The sequence below is a fragment of the Bos taurus genome, chromosome 10 (genome assembly GCF_002263795.3).
Source record: "Bos taurus isolate L1 Dominette 01449 registration number 42190680 breed Hereford chromosome 10, ARS-UCD2.0, whole genome shotgun sequence".
Lineage (NCBI taxonomy): Eukaryota > Metazoa > Chordata > Mammalia > Artiodactyla > Bovidae > Bos > Bos taurus.
Window position 1 is genome coordinate 16,197,303 of NC_037337.1, and position 19,812 is coordinate 16,217,114.

A 19,812-nucleotide genomic window follows, 5' to 3' on the forward strand; every position below is an offset into this window, starting at 1 on the left:
TCATGCAGGATCTTCCATTTCGCTGTAGAAACTCTCTAGTTATGGTGCTCAGGTTTTGTTGCCCTGCAGCATATGGGATCTTAGTTTCCCGACCAGGGATCAAACTTGTGTCCCCTGTGTTGCAAGGTAATTTCTTAACCTCTGGACCATGGGGGAGTCCCAGCCCAGTTTTAGGGAAGGGAGCAATGAGAACAGACCCGGCTCTGGGTGGTGTAATGCTTGACTCCTTAGCAGGAGTGAGTGGAGGTCACCAGAGCCCAGGGTCGGAGCCACCCCCTGAGGATGCCCCCTGCTCCCCACATCTTCCCTTTCCCTCTCGCCCAAGCAGCTGCCTCCTGTGGGAAAGTGGATGAGTGAGCAAGTGTGGGGAAAAAAGTTAGGAACACCTCCCTAGTGGGGCTGACCTTCCTCCTGATCCCCAGTCCCCGTGGTAATCCTGGGCTCCCTCCTGGCACACCCAACTCTGCCCCTAGTTAGGCAGAAGAGGACACTTACCTCACACTCTTTCTGAAGGTGCCCAGAGCGGTGACTTCCTGTAACGTGCCTCTGGGCCTTTGCATGCCCTCTCCAAACAGATCCTCTCTGACCTCTTATGCAACGAATACGTGTCACCTTCTCTGTAAAGTTGACCTAAACTTTCCCCTCAAACCCAAGGGCACCCCCTTCCCACAGATGCCACCATAGAACCGTTTCTGTCATCCACACAGTATCTAACCCACTGGGCCCCCTGTTTATGCGACTCCCTTGTCCTGTATAGTCAAAGCTATGGTTTTTCCCTGATGCTGGGAAAGATTGAGAGCAGGAGGAGCAGGGGGCAACAGAGGATGAGATGGTTGGATGGCATCACCGACTCAATGGACATGAGTTTGAGCAGACTCAGAGAGACAGGGAAGCCTGGCGTGCTGCACTCCATGGGGCCACAAAGGGTCGGAAACGACTGAGTGACAAAACAACAACAGTTTGTTCTGCTTGTGGCTCCCCCAAGGCACAGCTTGTGGTGACACCACGTGCCCAGCTCTCGGTGGAGTGCCAGCGTCTGGTAGCCTCACTTTGCCGGTGATAGGTAGACATGTGAATGAGTGGACCACCTCTGAGCAGAACAGTCAATGTTCTTTTATTGAGTCTCTTATATAAAAACAGATCCAGGGCCTGTCTTCAAGGAATCTAGTGGCGGCTGCCGAAACAACCGCACCTAAAACAATCAGAGAACGATACATAACCCAACAGGTATAGTAATTGCCATTTACTGAGGTGCCTGGGGCAGGCCTGGCTTCATGTAAAGAGCCCATGCACATTGCTCTGCTCACTCCTCCCCTCACGAGCGAGGGCTGGGACCAGTGCTGAGGTTAGGGGACCTGACCCAGGGGTGCTAGTGAGCAGAGGGGCTGGGACTGCAGACCAGGTCTGTCTGACTCCAGAGTCCACGATCCTCACCCCCTCACTGAGTCCAGAGGTGCTCCGGGAAAGGAACGAGGGGCGGAGGGTGTACCTGGGGAAGACGTCTTCCTGGAGGAGGGCTGCTGGGCCTGCAAGGCAGGCAGAGCATGAGGATACTAGGGGGTCTCAGAGCCTGGCCAGCGTGGAGAGGCTCCGGGAGGTCCAAGGCCTGGCATTGGGGTGGCTGCCACTCCTGCCTGGGGCACTCTGGGTGTCCCACAGATAGCTCTTTCCTGTTGGGCCCCTGTAGCCCTCCCCCTGCCTCCAGAGAGCTGCTGAGTCTGCCTGAGAACCACACTTGGCACCTCTGTGGGGTGGGGCTGTGGGTGTGGATGGTCACGGTCAGAGGCTGCAGAGCCGGCTGCTCCTGAAGGGCTGCCCCGCCCAGCCTGTGGGACCAGTTTCCAGGGGACAGAAACAGGTTTCTGAAAAGTACACTGCCCTCGTTCCCCAGACTGGTAGACACAGCCAGAGGATCCCGAGGGTCCCGCTGTTTCCCCCAGCTGGGAGTCCGCTCCCGGCCTGCAGTTGCGGGGTGGCGAGGGGGAGGTGTCCTCTGGGCTCCATGTTCCCTGGGGGTGTGGCTTTAACCCAGGTGCTGGTGGCTCTGAACCTTCTTGACTCACTGGAATTCTGTGGAACGCCTTGGAATCCCTATCCCCAGCGCTTTACATACGCATATGTTCCTGTACACACACACGCGTGCACACACACACTTTTACCTGTAATTTTATGAACTTCCGAAGGCTGGGGGATGTTCTTGGACCTCAGGTTAAACAGCACCATCCAGCAGCAATTGCAGCTGATGCTCGCGCTCTCCTGAATGTGGTGATATTTATAGTAAATAGTAGCAGCCTGGTACTACTAATAGTAATAAACTCACTAATCTTTACTTATAATTTGTGGTTAGGAAGTATGTTCACATCCGTGATCTCATTTTAGCTTCCCATAGCCCTGGCCCCGTGGGAATTAACAAGTGAGAGTCGGGGGAATTACTCAGTCCAGCAAAGTCCTTGGAAATGGCCAAGGGGAGTCTTCACCTCAGGGAGCTTCTCTAGTGGCTCAGATGGTAAAGAATCGGCCTGCAGTGTGAGAGACCCGGGTTCAATCCCTGGGCTGGGAAGATCCTCTGGAGAAGCAACTGGCAACCCACTCCAGTATTCTTGCCTGGAGAATTCCATGGACAGAAGAGCCTGGCGGGGTCCATGGGGTCGCAAATAGTCAGAGACAGCTGAGCGATTAAGCATGCAGGTACAGAGAATCATCAAATTCTACACCTTGAATAGATATAATTTTTAATTGTTAATTATGCCTCAGTAAAACTAGAAAAATAGTTTTAAAAAGAAATACGTTTTATGTTGTGACCAAGTACACACATATGGTCATGAGTAGCAAAACAAATATATGTAACATACATAACAAGTATCACAAAACAATACTTATCTGGACTCTATGCAATACACGGATACCTTCTGTTCTTTTGCAAACTATTCAGTTTTTAAATGCTAGTCATGATCCACTATTTGACTTTGTGATCTGCTGACAGATTGTGAACTGCAGTTTGGAAAACACTGCATTAACAGACACAGTAATTGTGGTTTTAATTACTGGTGAGCTATCTGGAAATTACGTGTATTTTGCTGAGGTAGGTGTTTGACCCTGGCCATGGGCAGGCTGGAGTTCAGATGCAAGTCATTCAGCTAAGGAGAGACCCATTCACTCTCCTGGGCTTTGGTTCTTCTCTCCCTGTGGTAAGTTTACAGACTGGCACTGGGACTACTGGTCTTTCAATCCTGTTGCCCATCTATTCATATATTTCCACTGTTCAGTACAGATCTCGTTCATTCTGACTGTGTCAAGCCACCACTAAGTGACCTCAGACAAGTCGTTTCCTATCTGAGGTCTTCATCTACAGAACAGGAATAGGGGTGGGTTGAACTAGTCTTGCTTCTTAAAGAAAGAGGGATTTTGCAGCAATAAGTGGCATGTGATTGACGTGTATATGTGTGCATGTGCATGCTGTCATCTGAGTGTTTGCATCCCCGGCCCCAGAGTTCATATGTTGAAGTCCTAATGCCAGTCAGTGCATTGGTGTTAGGAGGTGGGCATTTGGGACGTAATCAGGCAGAACCTTCATGAATGGGATTAGTGCCCTTGTATAGAAGAGGCCTGAGAGAGCCCCCTTGCCGTTCCTGCCATGTGAGGGCCCAGCAGGAAGTTGGCAGCCTGCAGCCCAGAAGAGAGCCTCCCCCTGGGTCCAGCCATACTGGTGTCTAGTCTTGGACTTCCAGCCTCTAGAGCCATGAGGAATAAATATTTGTTGTTTATAAGCTATCCAGTTTATGGTGTTTTGTTACAGCAACCTGTAGAGGCTAAGATAGTGTGTGTGTGTGTGTGTGTGTATATATATATATATATATATATATATATATATATATATTTATGATCTATACTTTTTTCTGGAAGATTTGGAGTAAATGAAATTTTATATTAATACAAGAATAGCTAACTTACGGAGCAAACTACAAAACTCAACAATGCTTTTTTAGTATATACTTCTTTCTGTTGGGGTAAAATATATACTACATAAAATTTAGCATCTTAACCCTTGTTAAGTGTAAGATTCAGTAACATGCAGTGTGCATTGACAGTGTTGTGCAGCCATCACCACTGTCCATTTCCAGAACTCCTTCGTCATCCCAAACAGAACTCTGTACCCAGTAAACAGTAACCCCCATCTCTTCCTCCCCCTAACCTCTGGCAACCGCCATTCTACTTTCTCTGTATAGATGTGAATTTGTACCTGATACAAGTGAAATCAACAATGTTTGTCCTTTGGTGTCTGGCTCACTTCCCTTAGCATGCTTTCAAGGTTCAGCCACGTGGTTGTATGTGTCAGAATGTCACTCTTTTTTGAGGCTGAATCATATTCCATTGTATGTATGTTCCATGTTTTGTTTACCCATTCATCTGCTGATGGACAGTTGGATCATCTCCACCTTTTAGCTGTTGTGACTAATGATGTTATGAACACGGGTGTGCATGCATCTGTTTACTCCCTGCTTTCGGTTCTTTTGGAGAAGGCAATGGCAACCCACTCCAGTGTTCTTGCCCGGTGAATCCCAGGGACGGGGGAGCCTGGTGGGCTGCCGTCTCTGGGGTTGCACAGTCAATTCTTCTGGGTATATATATGAGGACTGGCCTTTTCATACCATTCATAGGGTTCTCAAGGCCAGAATACTGAAGTGGTTTGCCATTCCCTTCTCTAGTGGACCACATTCTGTCCTTATTGCAAAATTCAGACTTAACTTGAAGAAAGTAGGGAAAACCACTAGACCATTCAGGTATGACCTAAATCAAATCCCTTACGATTATACAGTGGAAGTGACAAATAGATTCAAGGGATTAGATCTGATAGAGTGCCTGAAGAACTATGGACAGAGGTTCGTGACATTGTACAGGAGGCAGTGATCAAGACCATCCCCAAGAAAAAGGCAAAATGGTTGTTGGATGAGGCCTTACAAATAGCTGAGAAAAGAGGAGACGCTAAAGGCAAAGGAGAAAAGGAAAGATATACCCATCTGAATGCAGAGTTCCAAAGAATAGCAAGGAGAGATAAGAAAGCCTTCCTAAGTGATCAGTGCAAAGAAATAGAGGGAAACAATAGAATGAAAAAGACTAGAGATCTCTTCAAGAAAATTAGAGATACAAAGGGAACATTTCATGCAAAGATGGGCACAATAAGGACAGAAATGGTATGGACCTAACAGAAGCAGAAGATATTAAGAAGAGGTGGCAAGAATACACAGAAAACTATACAAAAAAGATCTAAATGACCCAGATAACCACGATGCTGTGATCACTCACCTAAAGCCAAACATCCTGGAGTCCCAAGTCAAGTGGGCCTTAGGAAGCATCACTGCGAACAAAGCTAGTGGAGGTGATGGAATTTCAGCTGAACTATTTCACTTTTTAAAAGATGATGTTGTTAAAGTGCTGCATGCAATATGCCAGCAAATTTGGAAAACTCAGCACTGGCCACAGGACTGGAAAGGTCAGTTTTCATTCCAATCCCAAAGAAAGGCAATGCTAAAAGTGTTCAAATACCGCACAATTGCACTCATCTCACATGCTAGCAAAGTAATGCTCAAAATTCTTCAAGCAAGGCTTCAGCTGAACTGAGAACTTCCAGATGTTCAACCTGGATTTAGAAAAGGCAGAGGAACCAGAGATCAAATTGCCAACATCCGTTGAATTATCAAAAAAGCAAGAGAGTTCCAGAAAAGCATCTACTTCTGCTTTATTGATTATACCAAAACCTTTGACTGTGTGGATCACAACAAACTATGGGCAATTCTGAAAGAGATGGGAATACCAGACCACCTTACCTGCCTTCTGAGAAATATGCGTGCAGGTCAAGAAGCAACAGTTAGAACCGGACATGGAACAAGAGACTGGTTCCAAGATGAAGCTCCAATACTTTGGCCACCTGACATGAAGAGCTGACTCATTGGAAAAGACCCTGATGCTGGGAAAGATTAAGGGCAGGAGGAAAAGGGGACGACAGAGGATGAGATGGTTGGATGGCATCACAGACTTGATGGACACGAGTCTGAGCAAGCTACAGGAGTTGGTGATGGACAGGGAAGCCTGGCATGCTGCAGTCCATGGGGTCGAAGAGTCAGACACGACTGAGCCACTGAACTGAACTGAATCTCTTATCGGTCATATTTTTTGCAAATATTTTTCTCTCATTCTGTGGGCTATCATTGTTTTCTTGATAGTGTCCTTTGATGCTCAAAAGATTTTAATTTTCATGTCTGAAGGTGTCGTGGGGCTGCGCCTAGACTCTGCCTCACACCGTCTTCCCCAAGTGCAAATTCAGTCCTCTGTGGTAGTGGGCACTTTGGTGATCCTCTGGCACAGTGATGGGATGCAAATGCTGGGCTGTTTTCTCTTTACCATGAAGGACATATAGACAAGAGCCCTGGAGGAGGCAGAGGATCAGAAGGGTGACTCAGACACTGCTCTTCTGTCCTCAGCCAGCTCAGGCCCCAAGCCTCACCAGCGGCAGCCCCTTAGCCAGCAGCTTCCTGCCATGCCCATGAATGTGGGGCCTTACCTGTACCAACATGTGTTCAGACACCTCTGAGCCCCGCCCAGCCTAGGACAGGCTGATGAGTGGGGGGAAAGGTGACTCTGGTTCCCTCTCCAGGCACTCTGCACTGGTTTCTCATGGTAACTGAACTCCTGTTATTAATCTCGCTTCTTTTGATCAATGAATGTGATCATGCATCCCATGGTACTTTGGACAGATGACCTCTCCGAGCTTTCCGATCTCATTTTTCCAGTTTTTCTAAAAGCAAGCTATGGAGAAATTTCCTACCAAACAGCATTCTTTGCCTTTGCTATGTATGCCCAATGAGAAATTTTATGTTTTCCAACATGATATTTTTCAGAAAAGAGGGAGTTTGGCCCATCCAGACTTCTTCCTGTTCAGAGTCCCTCTGTTCCTTTATTTTGAGCAGTGGACGGGCTGTTTGGGGGAAGACATGATCACCCGAATCTTTCCCCATCGGTGTTTGTTTGGGATCCTTTCGGAAGGCACCTGATATACACGATCAATTTAAAAACAGAGAGGGACAAAAATGTGATACAGATTGAGATTTATTCCCAGAAATCTGGTCTCCCATTTACAAGTACTGGTTTTGTTGTAAAGGAGCTTTTAATGATCCCTGTAAAGTCGTAGTGGGTCTGGAGAGAGTAGCTATGCAAGCTGACTAGGGCCGATCACTTGTTATCAATTACTATGTGTACTTAAAAAAAAACACCATTAAAACAGCTCTGAAATCAGGATTCATTTCCAATCAGCTCTGTCTCCTGATTATAGTTGGTAGTTTTTGTGTGTGTGTGTTATCTTAGTGGTATGCAAAGTAGTGGTGTGACTTCCAGCTGAGCACATCTGAAGTTCCTGGAAATACCGTCTCAGGCGCTCAGGAAATACAGTACTTTCAGGTCCATGAGGGCTGGAGGACCCCCAGCCCCACCACCAGGTGGCGCAGCAGAGTAAGTGTGTCAGGCTGAGTCCTGTGTCCGCTCCGCTCCCACCCCTCGCCCCTATACAGATAGCTTCCACAAGCAGATTCATTCCTGACTGAGCCACCAGAGAAGCCCACAAAACAATTAAGATGACCTGTTTCATTAGCAGATGAAGTCTCTGCAGCTTACCCTCTGAGGGGCTCTTACGCACCTTTCTTGAAAGTTCGTATGAGGCTAATATGACAGTTGTCTGCTGCTACGTGTCAGTTGAACTCGTGGGTTCAAGCCCAGAATTATCCTGAAAGGGCTCATTTGGGCTCATGCAGAGGCGCAGCCACTCTGGGGCACCCTCTGCTCATGCAGGAGGGGAGGTGCCTATGCAGCACTTCTCATCAGTGTACACATCTCTAATTCCACTCATTTTTCCAGTGAGACAGCATCCATCCGGCTAATTAGCAAACGCTCTGGTGTTGATCAAAAGTAACCACAACTGAACCAAAGTTGTGGCCTCTGGAGTGTGAGCTTAAGGTTTGTCTTTCAAATGCTAATGAACCACAACCCCAGGGATATGGGTTAAAACTAACATTTTCACATCACACTGTCTGTGTGAAGTGTTTGAAAGCAATTTGCCATAGAGTGCCATAATAGTAAATGAATACTTGTGACTTGGGATACATTTTTAGCAAGAGCATTAAACACAACTTCAAAAAATACAGCTTTTTTCCTTTCTTTTTAAAAATTTTCAGCTGCATCCTGTGGCATGTGGGACTTTAGTTCCCCAACCAGGGATCAAACCCACACCCCATGCATTGGAAGGCAGAGTCTTAACCACTGGACTGCTAGGGAAGCCCCCAAAAGTGTAGCTTTCAAATAACTTGGAGGGAAATAAGAATATTTTTCACTTTAACTGTGTTAGGTGACTCCAAAAAGTGTTAAATGAAGATCCTTTGGTCAAAGATGCATATGGAGATTATGAATACACTTATTTCTATGAACTAGAAGTGGAAAAACAATATTTTAAAATTAATGGACGGAGGAGCCTGGTAGGCTGCAGTCCATAGGGTTGCCACGAGTCGGACACGACTGAGCGACTTCCCTTTCACTTCTCACTTTCATAAATTGGAGAAGGAAATGGCAACCCACTCTAGTGTTCTTGCCTGGAGAATCCCAGGGATGGGGGAGCCTGGTGGGCTGCCGTCTCTGGGGTCGCACAGAGTTGGACATGACTGAAGTGACTTAGCAGTTAGCAGTGGATATGGTAAGGGATTCTAAATAGGCATGTCTAACTAAATTAATAAATTAATGTAATAAAGAGAGTGTGTACTCATTATCAGAGAAATGCAAATCAAAACCACAATGAGGTATACCATTTCACACCAGTCAGAATGGCTGCTATCAAAAAGTCTACAAACAATAAATTCTGGAGAGGGTGCAGAGAAAATGGAACCCTTTTAAGGTAGGAATGCAAACTAGTACAGCCACTATGGAGAACAGTGTGGAGATTCCTTAAAAAACTGGAAATAGAACTGCCATATGATCCAGCAATCCCACTGCTGGGCATACACACCAAGGAAACCAGAATTGAAAGAGACACGTGTACCCCAATGTTCATCGCAGCACTGTTTACAATAGCCAGGAAATGGAAGCAACCTAGATGTCCATTGGCAGATGAATGGATAAGAAAGCTGTGGTACATATACACAATGGAGTATTACTCAGCCACTAAAAAGAATGCATTTGAATCAATTCTAATGAGGTAGATGAAATTGGAGCCTGTTACACAGAGTGAAGTAAGTCAGAAAGAAAAACACCAATACAGTATACTAACACATATATATGGAATTTAGAAAGATGGTGACGATGACCCTATATGCAAGATGGCAAAAGAGACAAAGATGTAAAGAACAGACTTTTGGATTCTGTGGGAGAAGGCGAGGGTGGGATGATTTGAGAGAATACCATTGAAACATGTATATTACCATATGTGAAACAGATCGCCAGTCCAGATTCGATGCATGAGACAGGGTGCTCAGGGCTGGTGCACTGGGATGACCCAGAGGGATGGGATGGGGAGGGAGGGGGGAGAGGGGTTTAGAATGGGGAACACATGTACACCCATGGCTGATTCATGTCAATGTATGGCAAAACCAATACAATATTGTAAAGTAATTAGCCTTCAATTGAAATTTAAAAAAATGGCAAAGAAAAAAAATTAAATAAAGACAGTATGTACTACTAGTTCATTTGCATCCCTAGAAGTTATCAGTCTTCCCTGGTGGCTCAGGTAGCAAAGAATCTGCCTGCAATACAGGAGACCCAGGGACCTGAATCTGCCTGCAATATGGGAGCCCCAGGGTTCAGTCCCTGGGTTGGGAAGATCCCCTGAAGAAGGGAATGGCAACCCACTTCATTATTCTTACCTGGAGAATTCCATGGACAGAGGCACCTGGTGGGTTTTTTTTTTTTTGGACTCTCGTGTGGGAAGTAGGTCATCTGTTTATATTCAGCTACCTAATATGTAAACATATTTGGGAGGTGATGTTTAGCTGGCCATGTCCTTTCAGGCCTGGGATACAGTGTGTAGACTAATGTTTACTGGGTGGGGGGCAGTGAGGGAGCGCGAGTGGGGAGACCAGGAATATGGATGGAGCACTAGCCTGAGACAGATAGTTAAAGTGTTAGTTGCTCAGTGGCATCTGACTCTATGCGACCCCATGGTCTGTAGGCTGCCAGGCTCCTCTGTCCATGGAATTCTCCAGACAAGATACTGGAGTGGGCTGCCATTCCCTTCTCCAGGGGATCTTCCTGACCCAGGGATCAAACCCCCATCTCCTGCATTGCAGGCAGATTCTTTTACTGTCTGAGCCACCAGGGAAGCCCAAACTTGACTCTCTTTAATCAAAATAAATTTCTCTTTTTTTATTTTATTTTATTTTTTGAAGGGCTTAGTTGACCTACAGTGTGAGGGATCTTAGTTTCCCAATCAGGGATCAAACCTGTGATCCCTGCCTTGGAAGGCAGATTCTTAACCACGGGATCACAGTTGAAAGTCCTTCAGTTCTCTTTTTAAAAGGAAACTTATGCTTCTTAATGTTTTCTTCTCAAAGAGAGGACTTATGTTTCCACTATAATTCAGAAAAAAACTAAGACATCTTCTGGTTAAAATAGGGGAGAAGTCACTTCCTTGTTCTCCTAGTTACTGGTACAACCCCCTACCCCCCAAAAAAAGTGGTCCCTGAAGTGCAGCTTAGGGGCCCACAGAGTGTCGTTTCAAAGCCCTCAATCTCTATGCAGCCTGTGGCCCTCAGATCAAATAACACAACTCCAGAAGCATCACCATCCACACCCCAACCCTCCTCTACCTCCATCCACACAAACCAGAAATCAGATGATAGCTCTACTATCTGTGAGATCTGCAAGCCCCCTCACTTTTCAACACCTTAGTTTTCCTGCCTGTAAAATAGAAAATTAATTTTCCTACCTGAAAATTAGTAACAGGAGCAAGTGCTTATTGGCCCTTTCCCTGAGGGCAGGCCCTTTGCATGGGTTCTTCTCTCATTTAATCATAACCACCACGCTAGGAAGAAAGTACCACTGTTTTTTCCATTTCACAGATGGGGAAACTGAGGCACAAGGAGTTACGTTGCTTGCCTGGAATTGCACAGGAAATGGCGAACTGGTCTTAGAACCGATGTGGCTTTAATCCAGTCTGGAGGCCCTGAACTGCTCTGCCTGGCGATATGAGCCAGGGTGGTGAGGGTGAAAGAGACCAGATGGGCGGGCAAGGTGGGCAGCACAGGCCTGACGCAGAGTGGGTGGGAGGTCCTCGCCTTCAAGGGTGACTTGTCCTGGTTAGTTGAGTTCATATCTGTCTTATCTTTTTCTTTATGCGTTTCTTGGAGACAAGGACAGTCTTTTCATCTTCATTTTTCCTGGACATCTATTTTCCTCCATTCTGTGTGTCACAAACCCATGCAATTTTTATTTCAGCTAAATCCTCATTTTTTCCCTCCAGCTGCTGCAGTTCACAGGATGTAATCATCTTTACATTGAGCCCTTACTCTTATTCATTACGTGATAAAAATGCCAGACACCTTGGCTGAATGAAGAAGAGGATGAATCACATGCTACTTAGTATTACCCTCCTGTTGTATGTTTCGTTGGGTCAGTCTTCCTGGATGGTGTGTGCTGTGAGGGTCGGGACCGTTTCTTTCCTTTTTCTTGCTCATGACATTGAAATTCAGGGAGAACCAGGGGACCAAGGTAGGCCGGCCCATGGAGACGCAGCCTTGGCCCCATTATTGCTAGGGGTTTTTGTGATATTCCCCTGGAGACTCAAGCTGAGCCTGTCAGCTCTCTTCCTGCTGCCAGGGAAGGTAGTGGTGTGTCTGGGGGTGAAAGTGGCTTGGTAATTGAGGCTGGGAATCCAGGAGAACCAAAACCTGCCAGGTCCACTTACGCAGCTGCTGCTCATTTGTTTGCAAAGTATCAACTCTTCTTTTTTAACCTGGCTAAAATGTACCCAGGTAAAATGTAACAATTAAAAAAAATTATTTTCTCTATTATTTTGTCATTCAGAAATGTTCTGTAACTACTTTTTTAACGTGGTAAAATAGACACAACATAAAATTTATCATTTTTAAGTGCATTTTACATTTATAGTATTGAGCAACCATCACCACTATCCCTTTTGAGAACTTTTAATCCTCCCAAACAGAAACTCGGTACCCCTTAAACAACAGCTCCAACCTCTTTTCTGGCTCTGTAAATTCCCCTATGCCAGGCCCCTCATATAACTGGAATCATACAATATTTGGCCTTTTGAGACTGGCTTATTTCACCTGGTGTAATTTTTTCAAGTTTCATCCATGCATTAAAACTTCATTCCTTTTTAAAACTGAGTAATATTCTATTGCATGTGTAGACTGCATCTTGTTTATTTGCTAATTTATCTATCCACGAGCTGATGGGTGCTTGAGTTGTTTCTGAAGCCACACTCCTTGGATGGGATTTGAACCCATGATCACTGATTTAGGAGGGGACTCAAACCCACTCTTTTAATTGAAACCACTTGCCTGGTGTCAGGGCTTATCAAGCTGAGGTTCTTTTGTCTCACTGCAAAAAGAATTCAGCATTAGGCAAAGCCATAGGCAAAGAGTGAGTTTATTAGTATAGGATGCTTATAAGAGATACAGTGGGCAGGCAAGGGAGCTCAGCCCCTAGAACAAAGAGAGCTACATCTTAGAATCAGAGAAAAAGTGAGGAGGGGAGAAGACCACCTCCTTCCTCATTCTTGGGCAGACATCAAGGTTTACATCATTAATTCCTCCTTTGACCCTGTGTGGTCTAACCAGGACTGTGATGGCCCTGTTAAATCATACGTATATTAGCAAAAGGATGGTAACATTACTGCTGCTGCTGCTGCTAAGTCACTTCAGTCGTGTCCAACTCTGTGCGACCCCAGAGACGGCAGCCCACCAGGCTTCCCCGTCCCTGGGATTCTCCATATGGTAATTCATCTCGGGCTTTGGTGTAATGTCCCCTTTCACCTACTTTCTTTCCGCTTTCACTTATTTTCCTCTCTTGACTACAGTCAGAGATTCTGCTCTTCAAGGACCATTAGCTCCCTGACTTCGCATAACAAGACTCAGACCCCATATTGTCCTGTATTTTAACTGTCAGGGTTTGTGGCTTGAGTGTGCCCGGATGCGCTTGGATGCACCTGGTCTTCTTTCAAGGTAGTGTAGATTGTTGCTAGGTTACTGGATTCCTTTCTTGAGTGGTCACTAGCTTACAACAGTTTCCCAAACAGCCTTAAAATTCCCTCCTTGTCTTTAATCCCGTAGTGAGGTTTCAAAACCAACTATTTTAATTATTCTTCTCTATCCCTTTCACTGCCACCTTTTGACTGTGGTGAATACTTACTTACCCCAGTGTTTTTAATAAAAGCATATTTATGATGAAACATAACTTGAGAGTCCCTTGGACTGCAAGGAGATCCAACCAGTCCATTCTAAAGGAGATCAGCCCTGGGTGTTCTTTGGAAGGAATGATGCTAAAGCTGAAACTCCAGTACTTTGGCCACCTCATACTCATTGGAAAAGACTCTGATGCTGGGAGGGATTGGGGACAGGAGGAAAAGGGGACGACAGAGGATGAGATGGCTGGATGGCATCACCGACTCGATGGACGTGAGTCTCAGTGAACTCCGTGAGTTGGTGATGGACAGGGAGGCCTGGCGTGCTGCGATTCGTGGGGTTGCAAAGAGTCGGACACGACTGAGCGGCTGAACTGACCTACATTGTACTTTGCTACATAGTTTCAGATAATAACACATAGAACAATAAGGAACTATAATAAGAAGCAAAAGTATAAACAAAGTGCAGAGGCAAAAGCACACCTTAGGTTCAAAGGGTGAACAACTTTGCATCATTAAAAAAGTGTTTGCTGAAGGCCCAGGATGAGCCAGGCACACACCCTGAGACTCCGGCCATCTCGGGATCATCCTCCCCGGTCGCTAGGGGCTGGGTGTGTGCAGGGGAGACAAGGCCTCGGCTGGTAGCTCCGCCTGCAGTCAGATGTGGTTGGTGCTACAAGAGAGGTGCAAGCCAGGTCTTCAGGCCTTTTGGAGGCAGGGACAGAACCCCTTGGGAGCTCTAAAGAGGCGGCAGATTCTGGCCCAGTGATTATGGGAGTAGATGAGGCATTGACTGTGGCAAATTCCTAGCTCTGCTCATTCTTTTGCTGAACCGAGCTACTAATAGTACTTATCAGTTTCTTGGGCCTTTTCCTTGGCTTTGGGTTCCTCTACTTTACATTACTCATACCTGTTAATCCTGCATTTAAACAGTCCTGTTGCTTTGACTCCAAGTGTCTTAGACTGGCCTGGCCTGGTCCTTCTGTGCATCTCAGGGCAGCCCCGCCCCCGTGAGCCTTCTGGAAAAGCTGCCTCTCTTTGGGTGATTTGGAGGACAGCTCTCGGTGGCCCAGACCTGGATCACACTGTCTGTCCAGGGGTAGCACCTGATGCAGGGAGAGTGAGCAGCCCCAAGCTCTCACTAAGCTGTGTAGCCTTGGGGAGGTTGCGCTACGCCTCTGACCCTCTTGTGTAACACAAGGGCGCTGGGTAACCTCCGTGGCCCTTTCCATTGCTATAATTTTATGATTGCCCTATTGTGATTTAATTACCTTCCTCCATCACTCTCAGAGTGAATGACTCAGCAGTCTGTTTCTCTGTTGTTTTTAAGGCAGCCTGGTTATTTTGCCATCACAAGCAAAGGTCTGTTCTGTAGTTAAACAGTCTTGACCCAGCTGGAGTTAGGCTGACACTCACTGGAGTTCTTCCCGCTGTCCTCTTTCAGTGAAGCGGCTCAGATCCGGCTGGCCAGAGGCGCCCGGAGCCATGTAAGAACTTTGAGCAAGTCCTGGTGACAGGGACCGGCTGTCACCCACCGGTCTTCCCAGCCTGACTTCAAGATGCTGAGCCTGAAGCTACCCAGGCTGCTGAGCATGGAGCAGGTGCCCCAGGTATGTGCTCTCGTTCCAGTGATTTAGTTCCAGGCTGCGACCAGGGCTTGGCCTCTGCAACATGCGGGCTGCTGTGTCTCCACCCAGTCTTCTCTGTGTAGACCCACCCTCTGCAAGGAGTCCCTCACGGATTCCCTTGGGGAATTCAGGCTGCCTGTTTCCCTCACCTGCACCAAACCTGAAAATGGAAGTGATCCTGAAACTGTATTTGAGTTGTAGCGCTTGCCTGTGACATCTGTATTTTATCCTGAAACAGAGCCATTATTGAGACTACAGAGTCAGGCTGCAGAGATGAAGCCAGCAGCACCGGCTGAGTGGCAGCTTTTTAAGTATTGTCTCTCATGGGTGCTTGGAAGCAGGCGAGGGGCAGAGTCACCTGAGTGTGGCTTTGCTGCTGTTCCTCCTTGCAGGAGGCCTGAGCCAGGTGTGAGTTGAGGCAATCAGGGAGAGTCGTTGCACCTCCTTTGCCTGAGTGCTCGGGGGCAGCTACCCTGAAACACCTGGAATGCAGTGACAGTCTGTGTTTTTAGTGAGACTTAGGTGAGGCCATGCTGCCTGCGGGCTGTGGCCAGTGGTGCCTCTCCTCCTGCCCTTGCAAAGTAATGTCATCTCATTACACCCTTGTTTTGGTGTCATTTTTCCTTCCTTTTTTTTTTTTTTTGGTGATGAGGCATGTGGGATCTTAGTTCCTGAACCAGGAATTGAACCCGTGTCCCCTGCACAGAGTCTTAACCACTGGACTACCAGGGAAGTGTCCATGTTTCTTTCCTTTTTGACTGAAAAAGAATAACTGTTATTTCATGGTGAGACGTTTCACCTGGAAGATGTCACGGGAAAGGTGGGTGAGAGCTCCTTTCCACCCAGCTGACTGTCCAGCCCTTATGACTCCCCTGCCCCGCCCAAAAAAACAAAGTCCCAAACAATCTTGGCACCATGAGTGGAAGAGTAAGAGGAGACAGACCACTAGACCCTCTCCCTAAAAGCCTGCGAGGCTAGGTGTTGCCAGCAGGCATTGGGGTGAAATCAAAAGGATGTGGTGCTTTTGGAGGGTAGAGCTGAGGATGCAGCAGGTAAGAGACACGCTGGAAATGAAGCCGGGTCCCCACAGTGCTGTCGAGCAGGGGTCCTGCCTGCACTCTCACGAGGCTGTGGGTGTCTTCCTGGTGCGTTTCCCTGGCTGGTTCTACCCACAGAGAACTAGTGGCTGTGATGAGTAGGGGAACAGAGTGATCCTTTGATCCACGCACTTGACATTTTTATTGACTGCCTACTCCGTGCAAGGCGTTACTGTGTGTGGAGCCCAGAGAAGAATCACATACCAAGCCGACCCTTAAGGGGCTCTGTGTTGGTTGGGAAGATTTAAAACCGCTCAGGAGCATTTCCGCGGCCAAGTAGGTTAGGGTGTATGCTCAGAGAGGGGCAGATTTGTTCAGAGGAGGGGTTGGTCGCTTGGGGGAGGAGGGGATCAGGGAAGGCTCCGTGAAGGGGATGAGCTGTAAGATGCATTTTGAGGATGGGTAGGGGAGGGTGGGGAGAGCAGTCCAGGTGGAAGGAATGGTATGAGTGAAGACCTGGAGCTGGGAAACCATGAGGCTAGTGTGGGGATTCTTGGGGCAGAGGTTATAGGTATCTTCTTGGATGTCTTCCTGGGAGTTTTGGTCAAGGCTGGGTTCAAGACTGTGCCCAGGAAAGAAATGCAAGAGAGAAAGTGTTCTCATGGGAGACCTTGGGTCACCTGCTGGGGTTCTGAATGTATGGGGGTTCTGAGGATAAGGACCCAGATGGCCCCTGAGGCTGAAGATGATCTGTCTTCTGTCCAGTTTTCCATAAATGATGGAGGTGACAGTTTTCTTTTCAGTACAATGGCATTAGTCAGAGGCAGAGCCAACATCCTGTCTCACATCTGTTTCCTTCAAAACTTTCCTTTGGCTCCCACATCCACTACTTGGCCTCCCAGCATCATGTGCAAGGTTCATGCGGCCCCAGGGGGAACACAGTGGCTCTACCTGTCTGGAGGGTGGTTTTATTTGAGGATTTAGTTGGGGAGGAGAAATGACATCTTAAAAATATTCAGATGCAAGCATATTAAGGAGAAAATGCATAATTTGCATGAATATTTAAAATAAGAGACTTCATAGAAATGTTAAACTTACTTTTGGTGGGCTCTTTGGGTTCCAATACTTGGTCCACAGAGTGACCTTAATCTCCCAACCTCAGTTTCTGCATCTGTAAAATGGGGTGGTGCTAGAATCTGCTTCCTAGGGTAGTGGTGAAAATTGTGAGGCACCCTATGGGAGGTACGTGGCATGGGATGAAGTCAGTAATGTTGGCTGTTATTATCAACTCTCCTGTGCCCTCCGCACTTGGAGGGGTGGAGTGTGTTGGGAGGAGGCATTGAGCTGCCCCTCCCATAGACTCCCTCCCCAGCTCCCTGGCTGGTATTCCCTGGCTGTACCCCTATCCACCTCCTCCACTGTTTTTTACCCATAAATCCACTTCTCCAGGCACACTGGTGCTCTCTCTAGTCTCCCCACTGGATTGGACGTTCTCTTTTCTTGAGCTCTGTTTGAAGAAGGTTACTCCATCTCCTCCCCTCCATTTCATCCACCCTCCTTTCTGACTCCTTGGAGCTGCTGATGCCCTCTCCCTTCAGCTGTTGGTTGACACCTCTGCATGCTGCTCTGTACAGCTGCCTCTCCCTTCATATATTAGCCAGCTGTGTGGCCTAGGCCACTTCCCTAGCCTCTCTGAGCCTCACCCATCAGTGTGGGGTGGGGCACCACCTCTTGGCATCCTTGATTCCGGCACAGTCCTGCTAAGGGCTTATTTACAGGAAAGGACAGTTCTCCCTTCCTGTAGGAGGTGTGACTCGGGTGCATGCCTCATAATTTTGTCTCCCTGGTGCCTAAAAACAGACCTAGGTACACGAGGGAGCTCTGAAAGACGTGAACACAGAGCTCAGAGTGGAATAAATGTCTAGGTGTTGATTCCTACCCAAACCCAACCTAGAGACAAACAGGGAAGTCTAGACAGCAAGTTCATGTGGAACATGGCATGACCCTTGGCCAGGAAACAAGAGTATTTTGGGTCATATTGAGGACCTTTTTTAATGATAGCCCTGGCCCCCAGGCTACAGGTAAACTCACCACATTGTCCAGGACGCCTTAATTTAGGGGCACAGGCAGGAGGGTTCCTGAGGTGCTGGCTCTAGAGAGGAAAAGCAAACCTTTTCTCAGCCTCGCACTGTACTCTGCCACCTATGGTGGGAATTTGGACAAGACTCAGTGTCCTTGTCTGTGAAATGGAGATAATATCTGTCTCACAGATATACTGTGACGATCCAAGAAAAATGAAATAGAGTGTTGGGCTAATTATGAAGGAGCAGAAGCAGAGCCAGATCAGTGGTGCTGGGTGGGTGGGCTTGGGCGCCTGGAAGCAAGGGGTCAGCTCATAGCAACTGGTTTCTCCAGCCCAGGATTTCTCAAAGTGGGTGCCTAGATCACCACTGTGGGAATCAGAAGCTTTATTAAAGTGAATTGTGATTGCAGGCACTTTTGTATTGTTCTTGATTTTAATCCAAAGAAGTGCTTTCAGCATTTTGTTACTTAATGTTAGCTCTTACTCTGGGTGTGTATATTTAAATAACCTTTATCATGTTAAGGATATACCTTTCTATCCCTTATTTCCTAGGATTTTTCCCCCTCTAATCAGTAATAAGTTCTTTTTTCTATCATATATCTTTTGAGATGGTCATATATGACTCATTTGAAAGTTGTTAATGTGGCTAATTACATTGATTAACTTACTAATGTTAAACCAACATTGCATTTAAATATTACTTGGTCATGATGGAGTATGTTTTTAATCTGTTGCTGTAACCAGCTGATATTTTTGACTAGGATCCTTCAATCTATTTACTGAGTTGGCCTGTAATTGTTCTTTCTTATACTGCCCTTGCCTGCACTGGGGATTAAGATGATGCCAACCACAGATGAGTTGGAGAGTGTTGCAATTTTATTCTATAGAAAAAATTGTATAATATTGGAATTATGTGTTCCTGACTGCCTGGTAGGCTTTACCTCTAAAGCTGTTTGATCAGGGCCATCATGTTGCTCACCTCAGGGGAGCATCATTTATCTCTTACTCTGTGTGAATGACACGATGGAACTGTGCAAGGGACAATTTGATGCTACAGCTGAATTTTCTCTGTTGAAAGTTTTTTTTGAACAGTTTTGTTAAAATATAATTTATGGGGCTTCCTGGTGGCTCGGATGGTAAAGAATCTGCCTGCAATGTGGGAGACCCAGGTTCGATCCCTGGGTCAGGAAGATCCCCTGGAGAAGGAAACGGCAACCCACTCCAGTATTCTTGCCTTGAGAATCCAATGGACAGAAGAGCCCGGGCCGTGGGGTTGCAGAGAACTGGACACGACTGAGTGACTAGCACTACTACTACCATAAAATACTCCCTGTAAGAGTATACAGCTCAGTGAGTTTTAATATGTTGACACACACAAAGTATGTTGTACAAAACCATCACCACGGTCAATTTTAGAATGTTTTCATCACCCTAGTAAGAAAATCTGTACAATTAGCAGGCATTTCCCTCTGCCCCCACTCCTAGGCCGATGGCAACCACTAATGTACTTTGTCTCTGTGGATGTGCCTGTTCTGGATATTTCATGTAAATGGGACCATGCAGTAGGTGGCCTTCTGCGAATGCCTTCTTCACTCAGCATAGTGTTTTCAAGGTTCATATGTGCTGTGGCAGGGATTAGTACTTTATGTGTTTTTGTGGCTGAATAGTATT

The 19,812-nt window shown here is 46.7% G+C and overlaps 1 protein-coding gene across 3 annotated transcripts in view; it reads left to right on the plus strand.

The window, feature by feature from the left end:
• The window catches only part of PAQR5 (progestin and adipoQ receptor family member 5), a 98,705-nt gene that overhangs the window by 25,315 nt on the left and 53,578 nt on the right, over positions 1–19,812 (plus strand). For all 3 annotated transcript variants that reach the window (XM_002690486.6, XM_059890773.1, XM_005211425.5), the window contains exon 2: positions 14,838–15,003. In XM_002690486.6, the coding sequence (XP_002690532.1) occupies positions 14,953–15,003 (51 nt within the window). In that variant the 5' untranslated portion in view covers positions 14,838–14,952. The remainder of the gene's footprint in view (positions 1–14,837; positions 15,004–19,812) is intronic.